This window comes from Pipra filicauda, unplaced genomic scaffold, assembly GCF_003945595.2.
Source record: "Pipra filicauda isolate LSUMZ 115617 unplaced genomic scaffold, ASM394559v2 scaffold30_size5312502_pilon, whole genome shotgun sequence".
NCBI lineage: Eukaryota > Metazoa > Chordata > Aves > Passeriformes > Pipridae > Pipra > Pipra filicauda.
Window position 1 is genome coordinate 1,171,415 of NW_024104432.1, and position 13,488 is coordinate 1,184,902.

Genomic DNA, 13,488 nt, shown 5'->3' on the forward strand with positions numbered 1-13,488 from the left:
ACCTTAATTTGCAAAGTTGTGATTTTTTTTAATAAATATTTTCTACTTTTGAATTTGGCAACCAAATAAGATTTATCTAATTTCTGTAATTTCTGAGAATTTCATTCTGTTATCGGTATTCACCCTTCCTTGGGGGGGAAAAGAATATACATGCACTGAACTATAACCCATTATACAGCTTATTCAAGCTGTTACTTACATACCATACTGCAAAGTATCTGAAAACAAAATTATGTATTTCAGCAAATTGTCTCTTTATCAGACATTTCTATTAACTGTAAATGTGTAGTGAGAAGGTACAGTAGTGGTTTAATATATCATAAAGACAGACAATGTATGAAAGTACATGTTAATCTACATTTTTAGGAATTACAAATAAAACAACTATGTGCACAGTACTTTAAAATGCAGTGAACTTCTCTTCTAGTTGCATTGACAATACCAGTTCCTTACAGAGTTGAATCTGGTTAAAAGCTCTATTCCCAGTGTAATAAATGTAACACCACAGGTACAACATTGACAATAGAGGTTAAGGCTCTGTTCTGACGATTGTTTATTTCTCTGTGCATACCTCCCTTCCATTCTCCTCTTATCCCAGTCCTTTCCCCCCCAACACATCCAATTGTTTTTATACAAAATGAAAAACTCATTGCCTCCAGAGTATTCAGGAAGAAAAATTTAAGATAAAAGAATTTAATCCAAATGTAATGAAACATGTAAAGAAATGTTGATTCATAGTAATAGCAATACCTGGCACTTATCATTTTGGTTTTTTTAATTAATTTGAGTATGTCAGAAGAAACCAGCATTCACATCCCGTGATGCTAAACACTCCACAACAGGTAGCACACAGAGGATAGATTCCAGACTGAAAATCATAGAGTCTGATCAGGTCTCAGCAGTCTTTGTGAATTTGAGGAAGAACAATCATCTCTATATTTAAGATACAGAAGGTGAGGCACAGAAAATGTAAATGCCTTTCTCAGAGACACACAATGAACCGATGGTAGACTTTGGGTCTGTTGACTCCCCAGCCACTGTTTTATATCTTGGCCCATTCTGTCCTCTTAAACAATGTAGAGAAGATCTGAGATACAAAACATGGGCCTAGTATCATAAGGGAATCAGTGTCAAATGCACACAGCCTGATTCTGCACTACCTTTTGGCATCTATAGTCATGTTTACTTTGTAAAGAGGGCCTAAAATGCCCTCAAATCAAAGTTGATTTGGTGTCAATTACTAATACATGCACTTTAATAGAGAATCAGGCTTGCAGCAATCACTCTGTGGCACGCTGAGACTAGAATTAACTAACTGATTTAATTGCTAATGAATTAAGGCTGATTCCTTATATTAAGGCCTCTGTATCATTCCATGATAGTGTAACTGTGCCTCAGTGCAAGTAAGACTGAGGCTATAGAAAAAAACTTGACCTTTCAGTTCTCTTCGAAGTCAATAATTTTAGTAGCCCTAAACGTATAAAGTAACTGGAACCAAACAACCTGTCTCTATGCTATGGAATATTAAATAAATTATTGTAAAAGAACCTAAAAGTAACTCGAGGGAAAACCAATTATATGTCTGTTGAAAACCAAAATTAAATTAGACAGACTTGTTGTCTGGACTTGAAAATGGAGTACTGTACGTGATAACACACCTTTATATGAAGAAAACTGTCTTGATATTCAGTGGTTATGAGTATGCCCAGATAAACTGTAGATGCTTATCGGCTCTGAAGATCGAGTTATCTTTTATACTACTACAATAAAATAGAAATAGATTTATTTGGTATTTAAGTGCTAGACCTAGTTTGCATAAAGCTAGTGTGTGTTATATTCAGAGGAGTAGGAAGATGACCTCAAGCTCAGTAAAATGCTACATGTTCACAGATTTCTCCTATTATTGTTGTTATTAAAAGCTATTATGTGTAGCTTTCTTAGAATAGGGGTTCTCTAACTTTGCTCTCTGTACCCAAACATTATTTTAGAAATTCTTTCCTCTCCGAATGCTCTATTCATAACAGTTTTAGTTTAAAACCTTCCTATTTTAGACAACAGTGTAATATTTGCTGGCTAAGAATAAAACAGTCCTTGCTCTATTCAAATTTAAGGCCTGGGTCCCCATGGGTTGCAGCACTTTTTAACTTATTTTTACTTCTAGTTAGAAGTAAATTCATTTTTTAAAGCTAATATGGAATTTGTTTGTGTAAATTAACCTAATTCCATTAGTGTGACTGTGATAATTACCCAGCTGAGAATTTGGTCACCGAAATGTAAGTCCACTGGTTGGGAAATCTGTTTTGTATATAAGCCAAATAACAGCTGGATCATACGTGATGTTATGTTTAGTTTCATTGGCAATTCAGAAAATATTTAATAATAAATTCCATTGTTTCTATTCCCCATTTTTGTATACAAATAAATAATCTTTTCTAAAACATTCTTTTTCTTTAGTAAGGCTTGTATTCATAGTCATATCAAAAGTGTTTGCTATTGGAGCAATCTTTCAGTTTGCTTTCTTTAGAGTTATCTTTATTATCAAATTCTACAGCATTCTAAACTTTAATAGTCATTAGCAACCCTGCACTTGAGTAAAGAATCACATTAAAAAAGTATAAGTTATAATATTTTCTTGTCCAAAGCTAAGGCAGGATGAACAAAAGTAATGAGGTCATCTGATCCTCACCTATCAAGCCTTGAATTTTAAACAGTATTCAAAATACAAAGCCCAAGCGAGGATGTTGTCACGATGATTATTGCGCTTTCTCAGTGTCTTGCCATAGTTTTCCCTTTAGCAATATATAATTTTTTTTTCTGAAGACCGCATAAAGTTATCGAACTCTGTAAAGAAAAAAAGCACTTAAAGTTTTATGAATTATGACCTAGACAGAAGGATACAAAACCAAATTACTGTTCTATGATTCAGCTATATCATGATCTAATACTGTTTCAAAACCATTATTCTGTTATTTAGGTTGGCATCATCTTCTGAACACCCCATGGGCTCTTTGGCATGCTACAAATTCAGCAGATGCACTGTCTTCTGGGCTTTACAGCTTCTTCTGACGAATGTACAACATTTGGAACAAAGCCACTCTTGACACCTTCCCATCCATCTTGTATTGAGATTTCTCCGTTTTTTACAAGTTCATAGATGTCTCGTGTAAGAATTGTAAAGGACTCTTCAACATTTGTGGCATCTTTTGCTGAAGTTTCTATATATTTCATACCACAGTCAGATGACAGCTTTTCAGCTTCTTCTCTTGTAACCTCACGCTGTGACACTAAGTCACATTTGTGCCCTACTAATAGGAACACAATTTGAAAGGGCTGCACGTGCATTTTTGCTTCTTCTAGCCAGTCTTTCACATGTTCAAATGATCGTCGATTTGTGAGGTCGAACACTAGTAAGCCACCCACAGAATTGCGATAATAAGAGCGTGTTATTGATCTATGAAGGGGAAAAAAAAAGAGGAAAATTAAAATGCATTTTTATTTTATTCATAAATAGATTACTTTTCCATATGGCAATGTGTTTTTATCTTTTACGTGTTTTATTAAATAACTTTGCTTTTTTAAAGCTAATTATAATTAATTAATTTATCTATTAGACACAAAAATACTGGGTTTTTTCTTACATTCAAAAGTCACTTTCTAAACATTTCTGAACCCAATACCTCTAGGGCAAATTTTAAATGCTGAATTATTTTGCAAAGTGCTCTTTATTAGCAATCCGTGGAACGTGTTCACAGAACAAAAGATATATACTTTTGGTGTTAGTTTCAGTTTCATACAAATATGCACTTTGCTTTGTTCTTAGTGGGGACAACCTGCTTTCCTTCTTAGCTCAGGTCTCAGCTGAAAACAAACTGTTGCTCCAGGCAAGTGCCCAGACGGGTTTTACTTGGGAAGGCTTCCCAAAAGCATGCAGGCACCCTCAGATGGGTTCAAGCTCCTCGCAAAATGCAGATGAAGTTTCTTTTAGCACAGTGGAGGAACCTATCTTTCCTGAGCACAGATGCCTCATGTGCTACTTCACAAGACACAGGTCAGTGTTCACAGAGCCCACAGTACAGAGGCTCAGAAAATATACAGCTTTACAGATTATAAGGCCTATGTCTTCACTTTGGTGAGCTTTAGTAAACAGACAAAGAGCATTAACCTTTGGAAGTCCCCCAAGTTGAAAGTAGACGAAAGGATAGCAGAGTACTCAGGAGAATTCAAAGACTCTCTCAGAGACAAGATATCCGAGTATGGACCATAGACAAAACCAGATGGGCCTTTCTTATGTTCTTTCATAACAGGGAATCTGCTTAGGTGATTATACATACTTTGGTAAGTGCTGCAAGATCAGACTCTAAAACCAAAATTAAGTTTTTAACTCTCTTATTTTTGTCACTTTTTGAACAGAAAGAAAAAAAAAAACCCTTGGGTAACATGTCAGGTTTGATGTAGTCTCACTTATTCATAAGGGATGTTTAAATTTCCATTTCTCAAATTATCTCTATGCAGATCTTAAATTCTTGTTAAAATTATGGCTTCTTGTGTAAACTTTGGTTCAGCTCATTAATGTCATTAAACATGAATGATTCTATGCTGGCAAACGTCGGAATTTTCAAGAAGGAAAAGAAGAATGACCCTGGAAATTACAGGACTGTCAGTCTCAATTCAGTGCCTGGTAAAATGATAGAGAAGGTTCTTCTGTGAGTTACTGAAAAGTACCTGAAGGACAATGCAGTCATCAGGAAAGTCCTGCTTGTCAAACCTAATTTCCTTTTACAACAAGGTAGCCCACCCAGTTGATCAAGGGAAACCAAGTTGATATAATCTTTTTGGATTTCAGTAAAGCTTTCCATACTGTCTCTCCCAGTATCCTTCTGGACAAAATGTCCAGCACACAGCTGGATAAACATGTCACGTGATGAGTGAGCAACTGGCTCATGGGACAGGCACAAAGGGTAATAGTGAATGGGCTGACACCAGGCTGGTGATCTGTCACCAGTGGGGTTGCACAGGGCTCCATCTTAGGGCCACTGCTCTTCAATATCTTCATAAGCAACTTGGACATAGGACTTGAAGGTACACTGAGTAAGTTTGCTGATGATACTAAATTAGGAGGAGCTGTTGACTCCCTTGAAGGCAGGGAGGCCCTGAGGAGAGATCTCAACAAATTGGAGGACTGGGCAATCACCAACTGTATGAAGTTTAACAAGGGCAAGTGCCGGATTCTGTACCTGGGATGGGGCAACCCTGGATGTTCGTACAGACTGGGGAGTGAAATCTTGTAAAGCAGTGCCAGGGAAAGGGACCTGGGGGTCCTGGTCGATGGTAAGTTGAATATGAGTGAGCAGTGCCCTGGCAGCCAGGAGGGCCAACTGTGTCCAGGGGGCATCAGGCACAGCATTGCTAGCTGGTTGAGGGAGGGGATTGTCCTGCTCTGCTCTGCACTGGTGCAGCCTCACCTTGAATATTGTGTGCAGTTTGGGGCACTATAACACAAGAAGGATATAAAACTATTAGAGGAGGGCTACAAAGATGGTGAAGGGTCTTGAGGAGAAGCCATACAAGAAGCAGCTGAAGTTACTTGGTTTGTTCATCCTGGAGAGGGGGAGACTAAGGGTAGACCTCATCTACAGCTTCCTCATGAGGGGAATTGAAGGGGCAAGTGCTGATCTCTTTACTCTGGTGATCAGTGACAGAAATTGAGGGAATGGCATAAATCTGAGTCAGGGAGGTCTAGGGTAGATATTAGGAAAAGATTCTTCATCCACAGGGTGGTTGGGCACTGGAACAGGCTCCCCAGGGAAGTGGTCATGGTGCCAAGCCTGATAGAGTTCAAGAAGAATCTGGACAATGCTCACATGGTGTGATTCTTAGAGATGTCCTGTGCAGAGCCAGGTGTTGGACTTGATGATCCTTGTGGGTCTCTCCCAGTTCAGGGTATTCTATGATTCTTTGTATTAATTACATCAGACTATGGCTTTAGGGAGACTTTAAATCAGTCACAGTGTTTCTTTTTCATTATGATCTTACTGATCTTTACCAGATGAACCAAACTTTCACTGAAATCTTTATCTAATTTTGAAGAGTTATTTTTATACTATGACTAAAGACTATATTGTAATGATATTAATTTTGAAAATACATATTGCTTACTGAAAAAGAATAAGGATAGTGTTTTATTTTCAAACCATGTGTTAGAAGCAGAATGTATCTAATATCATGGTCTAGTAAAAAGTGGGTTAATACAATGGAAGCATCTCCACAGTATCTTGCCCCTACTGAAATGAACTCTCAGTTTTAGCACCACTACCAAGCACTTTATAGCACTGGAGGTTTCATCTTTTAAACGTATTGTTGGATTTAAATACAGGAAAAGTAAACAAACAAACAAACAAACAAAAATCACATCAAAGTACATGATGTAAAACACAGCCAAAACAGCATATTGCTCTAAATGACTAATCTGAAGACAGAAAGAAATTGAGGGTGTACCCCTCATTTATGTTAGTCTGCATTACAGACCGGAGCTTATACTCATTCTAGTAAGGTGTTAAAGTTACTGATTATGTTGTTGTTGTCCGTGTGGCACCTCACACAATGCGAGATTCTGCTTAGCTATGCCTTACTGATGTCAAAGTAAATATAGTCAGTAACCGCCCTATCTGAGCTCCAAATAAGTAACAATCTACCACTACTGTTTGCAGAGGAAGTGGTGAGAATTGCTTCATTTGAGAAGTAATGCAAACAGTGCATATTAAAGATGATTTCTGAAACAATGCATGAAATCCAGTTCAAATACAGAAGCATCAAGGCACTAGAGGCACGTAAGAATTTTTCTCAAACAATTCCTCCAAGAAAGTACATGATCTCTTTCAAGAGAGTGTGACAGCAGGTGTGTCACGTCTTACTCTTCCCCTGGGAATGTCCCTTATGCCTGGGACCAAAATTAGGGGGTTATTATGCAGCCAGTAGTTTTCTGTGCACATGCAGGGAACTCCCCTGGTAACTTTAAAGACAGGTTTTACCTCCTCTAAAGCTCCAGTGCAAGTGAGCCAGAGCAGAATTGGGAATCAAAACTGCAAACTGATTGGTGTTCCCCAGAAGTAGATAACTTCTTGGAATAATTAGTTTTTCCCCAAGATAATCTTTGCTTGTGATCTGTAGTGTTCTCCATTATCACAGAACAGAATGTGCAACATTTTAACCTGTGGTGTATAACTTTGTAAAATATTTAGAATTTCTTTGAATAAATGTAAAACAGACTATACAATAAATGCTGTCATACTTGGTACACCAACTGACAAGAAACTCCTAGCACAAAACCAAACACAAGTATTTACAACTACTTCAGTTTGTGTTTATGGGTATTAGAAAAAACACAGAGGTATACTAATGGTAAATTTAAAAGCAACTGACTGCATGACTCATCAGTGCACATTCCCTGAGCATTCCAGGGTTAAAGGGTGGCCATCATTTGATTTTAAATGTATGCAAAATTCTCTGCATTTGTATTTCTTTCAGTTGAGTGTCTTGTCATTGTCCATCCTGGCTATTTGTCAACAAATTCAAAATAAAGAGATTGTACATCCTTAGTCACTTATTTACAAGTACTTTACAAGCTGTCTGGAAAGCACAAGGAGAGTGAAAAATGCTAAGAGCTTGCTATTATTCCTGCTAATTTCTTTGCTAATCCTTCAGCAGCCTGCCTGCAAGAATGTATATGAAGTTCTGAAAGCCCAAGAACTGTTTGTTGTTTCACTGTAATGCTTGTTGTGGAAAAAAAAGAAGTTGGTGTTCCCCAGTAAAATAGTGCAATCCCACCTCTTCAGCTGGGTGTGGGAATCTGCACAACTGTTGCGATGGAAGACAGGGAACATAAGAATTGATTCTGGCCAGCAGAGAGGCCCATTTCAACCCTCCTGCTAGCATCCTAGTAACAACAAGTGTGTGGGTTAGGTATATGTAGATGAGCTATGCATTTGCCCCCACCACGAGTTCATATCTGTTGAACCTCAAGTCCAAATTAAAATCCATATGCAACTTGCCTGAAGCTGCAAGCATTACAGATACAACAGAGGTACAAGAGTGAGTCAGTTCGTAAATTGAGGAATGACTGTGATTCTTTCTGGGGCAGGAAAAGAGGGTAGTTTTGCTACTTGTTTGTGACAGAGGGGAGAGAGGATTTAATACTCAGTGCAGCATTTGAGCTACTTTAGCTACAGTATAAATGGTAGAGGTACTATTGAAGGCTCTTGGCAACCATCAGTGCAGAGCAGATGCAGAAGGCAGATAAAACACTAACAAGGGACTGTAGCTGGCTGCCCCATAGCTTCCACACTGCCATGGCTGCACGGGTGCTCACGGTGTTGCTGTGCTGGAAGGAGGAAGAGCTGGGAGGTGGCCTGGTCTCTCCAGATTGCATGTGAAGGAGAGCTAATGGCAGAGGGAAATACTGCAGAGGAGAATGAGTTCGGAGGTGATGACAAAGTAAGAAATGCGGAGTTAAGCAGGGGCCTCTTGCTGCAAAGAAGGAAAGAAAACGTGGAGGAGGGATTGCTACATTAGGTCCAGGACTTCAGGGGAAAGATGAGTGAGGGAAGAAGAAACAGGAGGAGGCCACTTGTTACCCACTAGTGTGGGCTGGGAGGGGAAGGGCAGCTGTTCTCTGATGTGTGTGAAGGGAAAGGGTAGGGAAGGAAGAAGCTCCTGGGAAGGAACTGGTGGGCAGCAGGGCAAGTGGGATGGTGGGCCACGGGGCTGGGACCACTGACAGGGGTGGAGGACTGTTTGGGGCACAGCAACCAGACTGGTGCAGGGAGATGTGTTCGGGGACAAGGCAAAGCCCTTGGGGCAGTGTGGGACGATGAGGGAGGGAATCAGGGTATGCTCGGGGGCCGGCAGGTTTGGGGAGCAGGTGGGAGGGGGCCGGGTCCTGTACCTGAACCGCTCCTGCCCCGCCGTGTCCCAGAGCTGCAGCTTGACCCTCTTGCCAGGCTCGATCTCCACCAGCCGGGAGAAGAAGTCCACCCCCACGGTGGGATCGGAGTGCAGCGGCCCCGGGAAGCGGCCCTCGGTGAAGCGGTGCAGGAGGCAGGACTTGCCCACGGTGGAGTCGCCCAGCACGATCAGCCGGAACTGGTAGATCCAGATCGCCGCGTCCATGGCGGCCCCGGCCTGGCCCGGCTCCGCCTTGGGGCTCTTCCTGGGGCTCCTGCGCGGCCGGTGCCTGCACCGCGCCCCGATCGCCCCCACGCCCGGCATCGGCGCGGCGGGCGGGCGGCGGCGGGGAGTGCGCGGGGCCTGGGGCGCGGCTCCCGCGGGGGCAGGACGGGGCCCCCGCGCCCGGCGCGGCGGTGGGCGGGCGGGGGCCGGGGCCCGGGTCCCCCCGCCCCGCTCCCGGGGCTCCGCGCCGTGGTCCCCGCCGGCGGCCTGGGCGGGGTGGGGCGGAGCGGGCGCTGTCCCTTCAGCACCGCACTGCCCCGCTCCCGCCGCGGCTCCGCGCCTACGCTTCTCCGGCTGCCCCGGCCGCTCCGGCTGCTCCGGCTTCCCCGGCCCTGCCGCCGCCGGTGTGCGCTGGGGACGCCTCTGCCGCCGCCTCTGCCGCCCGCTGGGCGGTGGCGCGGCCGAGCCGCCCGCCGGGGCCGCCCTCCCACCGCGCCGTCATGTGCGCGGCGAGACGGGCCCTCCTCCGCGACACGGAGGGGAGGGAGGGCGGGGAGGGCAGCTCCCCGCTGCCGTGGGCCTACAGCCCGCGCCCAGCGGCCAGCTCCCCCCGCGGTGCAGGGGTGGGCCGGGAGAAGGGGGATGCTGGGGCGGGGAACCCAGGTCGGTATGGAAAATCGTGGGTGAGAGACTGTTAAAGCGTGACTTTTGCAAAGGAAAGTGGGAGCAGAAAGGAAACACCGAGGAGAGGTGTGAAAGAACCAGATTGGCAGGTAAGAAAGGGGCAGGGAGCTGAAAGGAAGCTGTCCCGTGGGATGGGAGCTGGGCAGGCCGACCCGCAGAGAAACAAGCGCCGGGTCGTAATGATGGGCTGGGCAAGTGGCAAAACGAAAAAGGAGAGTTAGCAATCCAGGTATCCCCAGAGAGAATGATGCAAACTGCCTAGAAAAAAAGGCATAATACTGGAAATGACAGGGACGTACACTCCTCATTTCCCAGTGGAACAAACTGCATGTATTGGGCCTTGGTGAAAGTGCCTTTAACCACAGTAATAGAACAATTCTGCCAGTAGAGATGCCCGTGTCAGAGAAATCTCTTTGCCCCCCTGGGATCTTCAGCTGAGTATCGTGTTATGATAAACCTGGCTGAGCAACAGATTCCTCGGACTTCTTTTAGAGTCTCGGAACCCCATGGGATAACAAACACGAACAGTCCTCAGATGGCTGGTAAGGGCACTGGAGTAAAATAAGAGGAAATCTTCGGACTTCTGGTAAACAGAATTGCAGCAGCTTCTTCTGTAGATTGGGCTGGGGTGAGGCAACCGTGGGTGGAGAGCCTGAGAACCCAGCAGAGTAGCCTGGGAGAGCTGGGAAGTAGGTTGTTGCTGGCAGAAGGTCAACAGCAAGTGGATACTGATATGAATGAGCACTTTGATAGTGAAAAGGACAGGGAGAGATGGGTGAGATTTTTTTTTCACACAGCCTGTTTTCCTCTGTTAGTGTCAGGCACAAATGCAGCTAAAACCCTAACTGCCCGTGGCTGGTTAGGGGCATATCTTTTTTTTGTAACTCTGTTGGGCAACTTGTTGTGAGTATTCTCATTGCATGAGTCTGTTTTTGTTATTGCAATTTGTTACTTGGTCACCAGTGTGAGACTAGTAGATTTCCCTTGGAGGCTTAGGTAGATCTTGCAGCTCCGTGGTGTGGATGAATGAGACCAAGGGCACCTTGGCCCCTCACCTGACCAAGGGCAGGGTGAAGTCAAAAGAGGGGTTGCATGCACTGCTCAGGAGCTCATGTCTCCCAGCCCCAAAATGAGTTTGTCTGCGATATGCATGGGTGGCTGGCCCTGAGGGACAGTTCCAGATGACCCCAGAACCTTCCAGCAGAGACTTGGCCTGGCAGTCCAGAAGCTGTAAAGAGCACAGCCAGAAGCTGCCAGAGGGATTTATCTTGCTATGTATGCTGACCTGAAGCTGCAAGATGCTGCCTGCTCCAAGAATCCGGACTCTCCAGGGACCTTTTTGGCTGGCCAGTCAGTCCCCAGGACTTAGTGCTTCTGTATCTGCATGTGTCTCCTTGTGTGTTCCCTCCTGAATCCTGCACATTTCTCCATTGTACTTTCACCAGCTCTTTGTCTCAAAATGAATTGAAAATAGTTTGTACTTGACAAGTTGCTCCTTTGAGAAACAATTAAAACAATGTTAACTCAGACAAATGAACCTTCATAAGACTAAAATCAGTCAATTTCTTGCAGTTCTGCCTGGGATGGGATTACAGGTGATTCCTGGGGATCTAAGTGTTCTGAAAAGAGTGGCACTTAGAAGTGTTTGTGTGTGAAACAGAGCTTTGAGGTATGTGACATCAGTAGCTCTGATGCTTGCTGAATGTAAATAGGGCAAAATTTTAAGTGGACTTTGATCAGTATATAATACCTAGATCCTTCATAGATTACCACCCTGGCTAACACCCATAGGTCTTCAAAGCCTCCAGTATGTGCTGTTGAGCTTAGATGCACAGCAGATTGCTGTCCTTTGCACATCTGGGCTGGAAGAACCTCACTCTAATGAGTTTCACAGCTCATTTCATTCCTAACAGATGAGCAAAGTCAATTTGCCTTCGGCATTTACAGTTGAACTAAATATGTTTGCATATATTTTCAGGCTTCCACAGTCTAGTTTGTCTGCCTAAGCTTGTCATTGTAGAAAGGCAGTGGTATATAAATTCACGTCTCAAGCACAGCCTTATACCTTCACTTGTGATCTTTTGCGTGTCATATGTTAAATGGGGAGCCTGCATTTGTAATGTCTGTTGTGAACAAGATGGGTGAATTTTATGTCCAAGGCATTCAGGTTTTGTTCATTTACCAGTGAGTACAGAGGCTGTGACAGAATGCAGTCCATCACAAAGTTATCAGACCAGCAGTCAGAAGAAACGATCAAAAATGGGTATGTTTTTAGGAGCTTTGATGGTTAGAGCAGAGTAATTAAAGCAGCAACATGAACCTTACTTTCCTTCAGAGAATTTCTGCTACTTGTGCATTGGCAACTTCAATCTGCTCTTCCCAGACAGGATGAAGCAAACCTAAATTCTGGGAAATAATAAAAGAGCCAAACAACCCCAAACTTCCAAATCTACTCTAGTCCTAGCTAGATAACTGCACTAAGCTGTAAATCCAAAATGTTTCAATCTAAGAATTCCTCATTTCTTGTGACATTTTTGACCTGCATGGATTTTTCCCAACTGGGAAAAGTGGGTAGATTACTAGTGACTACATAAATCACAGCACTCCTGAACAATGTGCACACATGCTAACATAGAAATTTAGAGAAGCACAGATGAAAGTAATTAATTCTCAAGCCCAGACAGCCTGAGACTGAGAAACTGTGCTTTCTGCTGCTACCCAAGAACCTAAGAGAATTGAAGGACCAGTCTGGAAGCAAGATGCCATCCATTCCTGTTTTAATTACCTAGGCTATTAGTTTGGAGGCTGATACAGCTACTCATTTTATCACAAGACAAGTTTCAAAAGATGCAAAGTATTGATTTTTTTTTTTTTTGCTGCGAACTATCTTATTTTTGATAAAGTAGTACTGAAGGTGGAATACTCCCTACTAATGAGCAATGACTTTTCTTCCTCTAAGATGTCATCAAGCCAGGTAGGTTTCGTATGATGGTGGGAAGGACAGCCTCCTAGAAGATGTCCTTGTTTGATAAGGGTGTGTACCAGGGTGAATTTATGCTGATACTTTTGGTCTGTGTTTGGCCCAGACAACTGTAAAAGTTTTGTTCTTTTCCTGCCAAGTTTTGAGAAAACAATTACTGATAAACGGGTACCTTGTCCTTGGAGAGAGAGCTTCTTGTATAAACTGTTTTAATTGGTGTTCTGTGATTGGCTAATTGTCCTCCAAGGTCGCTTGAAGGAGAAAGTGAAGACTATAATGATGAAGTAGCGCCCCCAGACTCATTTGGAAAAGACCCCCCGAGTGCAGCAGTACGCAGGCACAGGGAAAGCCACGCGTAGACAGAAGAGATGCACTTACATAACGAAGGGGGTGGGACGGAGAGCCTCTGGCTGGGCGGTGATGACCACTCCTGCCCAGGTTGAGGTCACTCAGTTAATTGTACAAAAGCAGATAGTGCTTTCTTGGAGGGGAGCTAGCGTCACACCAAGGACAATGTTGCCTTTGACGGGGACACCTGCCAGTTTGTGAACTTACTGACTCTCCAAGGATGCAGCTTCTGCTATGGGTAATTATAGGTATGCTAGGTCGGTAAGGTGACTTTATGGGCAACAGGTGGGTAACTGGGGAGGTCATGCTGG

The 13,488-nt window shown here is 43.4% G+C and overlaps 2 protein-coding genes across 2 annotated transcripts in view; one reads left to right on the top strand and one right to left on the bottom strand.

Moving 5' to 3' along the window:
* Nucleotides 1-233: 233 nt before the first annotated feature.
* On the bottom strand, nucleotides 234-9,646 carry RAB39A (RAB39A, member RAS oncogene family). The gene is made up of 2 exons (XM_027712741.2): nucleotides 8,942-9,646; nucleotides 234-3,451 (listed from the first exon to the last, which is right to left on the bottom strand). The coding sequence occupies exons 1-2, from the start codon at nucleotides 9,262-9,264 to the stop codon at nucleotides 3,025-3,027; spliced, it is 750 nt and encodes a 249-aa protein (XP_027568542.1). The 5' UTR covers nucleotides 9,265-9,646; the 3' UTR covers nucleotides 234-3,024.
* SLC35F2 (solute carrier family 35 member F2) overlaps nucleotides 9,395-13,488 on the top strand; it is a 40,925-nt gene continuing 36,831 nt past the window's right edge. The window contains exon 1 of the mRNA XM_027712740.2: nucleotides 9,395-9,938. The gene's annotated coding sequence lies outside the window, so the exon portion shown is untranslated. The remainder of the gene's footprint in view (nucleotides 9,939-13,488) is intronic.

Excerpts from the sequence above, each read along its gene's own strand:
- RAB39A (XM_027712741.2), bottom strand. The coding sequence starts at position 9,264 with ATGCCGGGCGTGGGGGCGATCGGGGCGCGGTGCAGGCACCGGCCGCGC. Across the intron at positions 3,452-8,941 it reads GCGGGGCAGGAGCGGTTCAG|ATCAATAACACGCTCTTATT; the intron begins GTACAGGACCCG and ends TCCCCTTCATAG.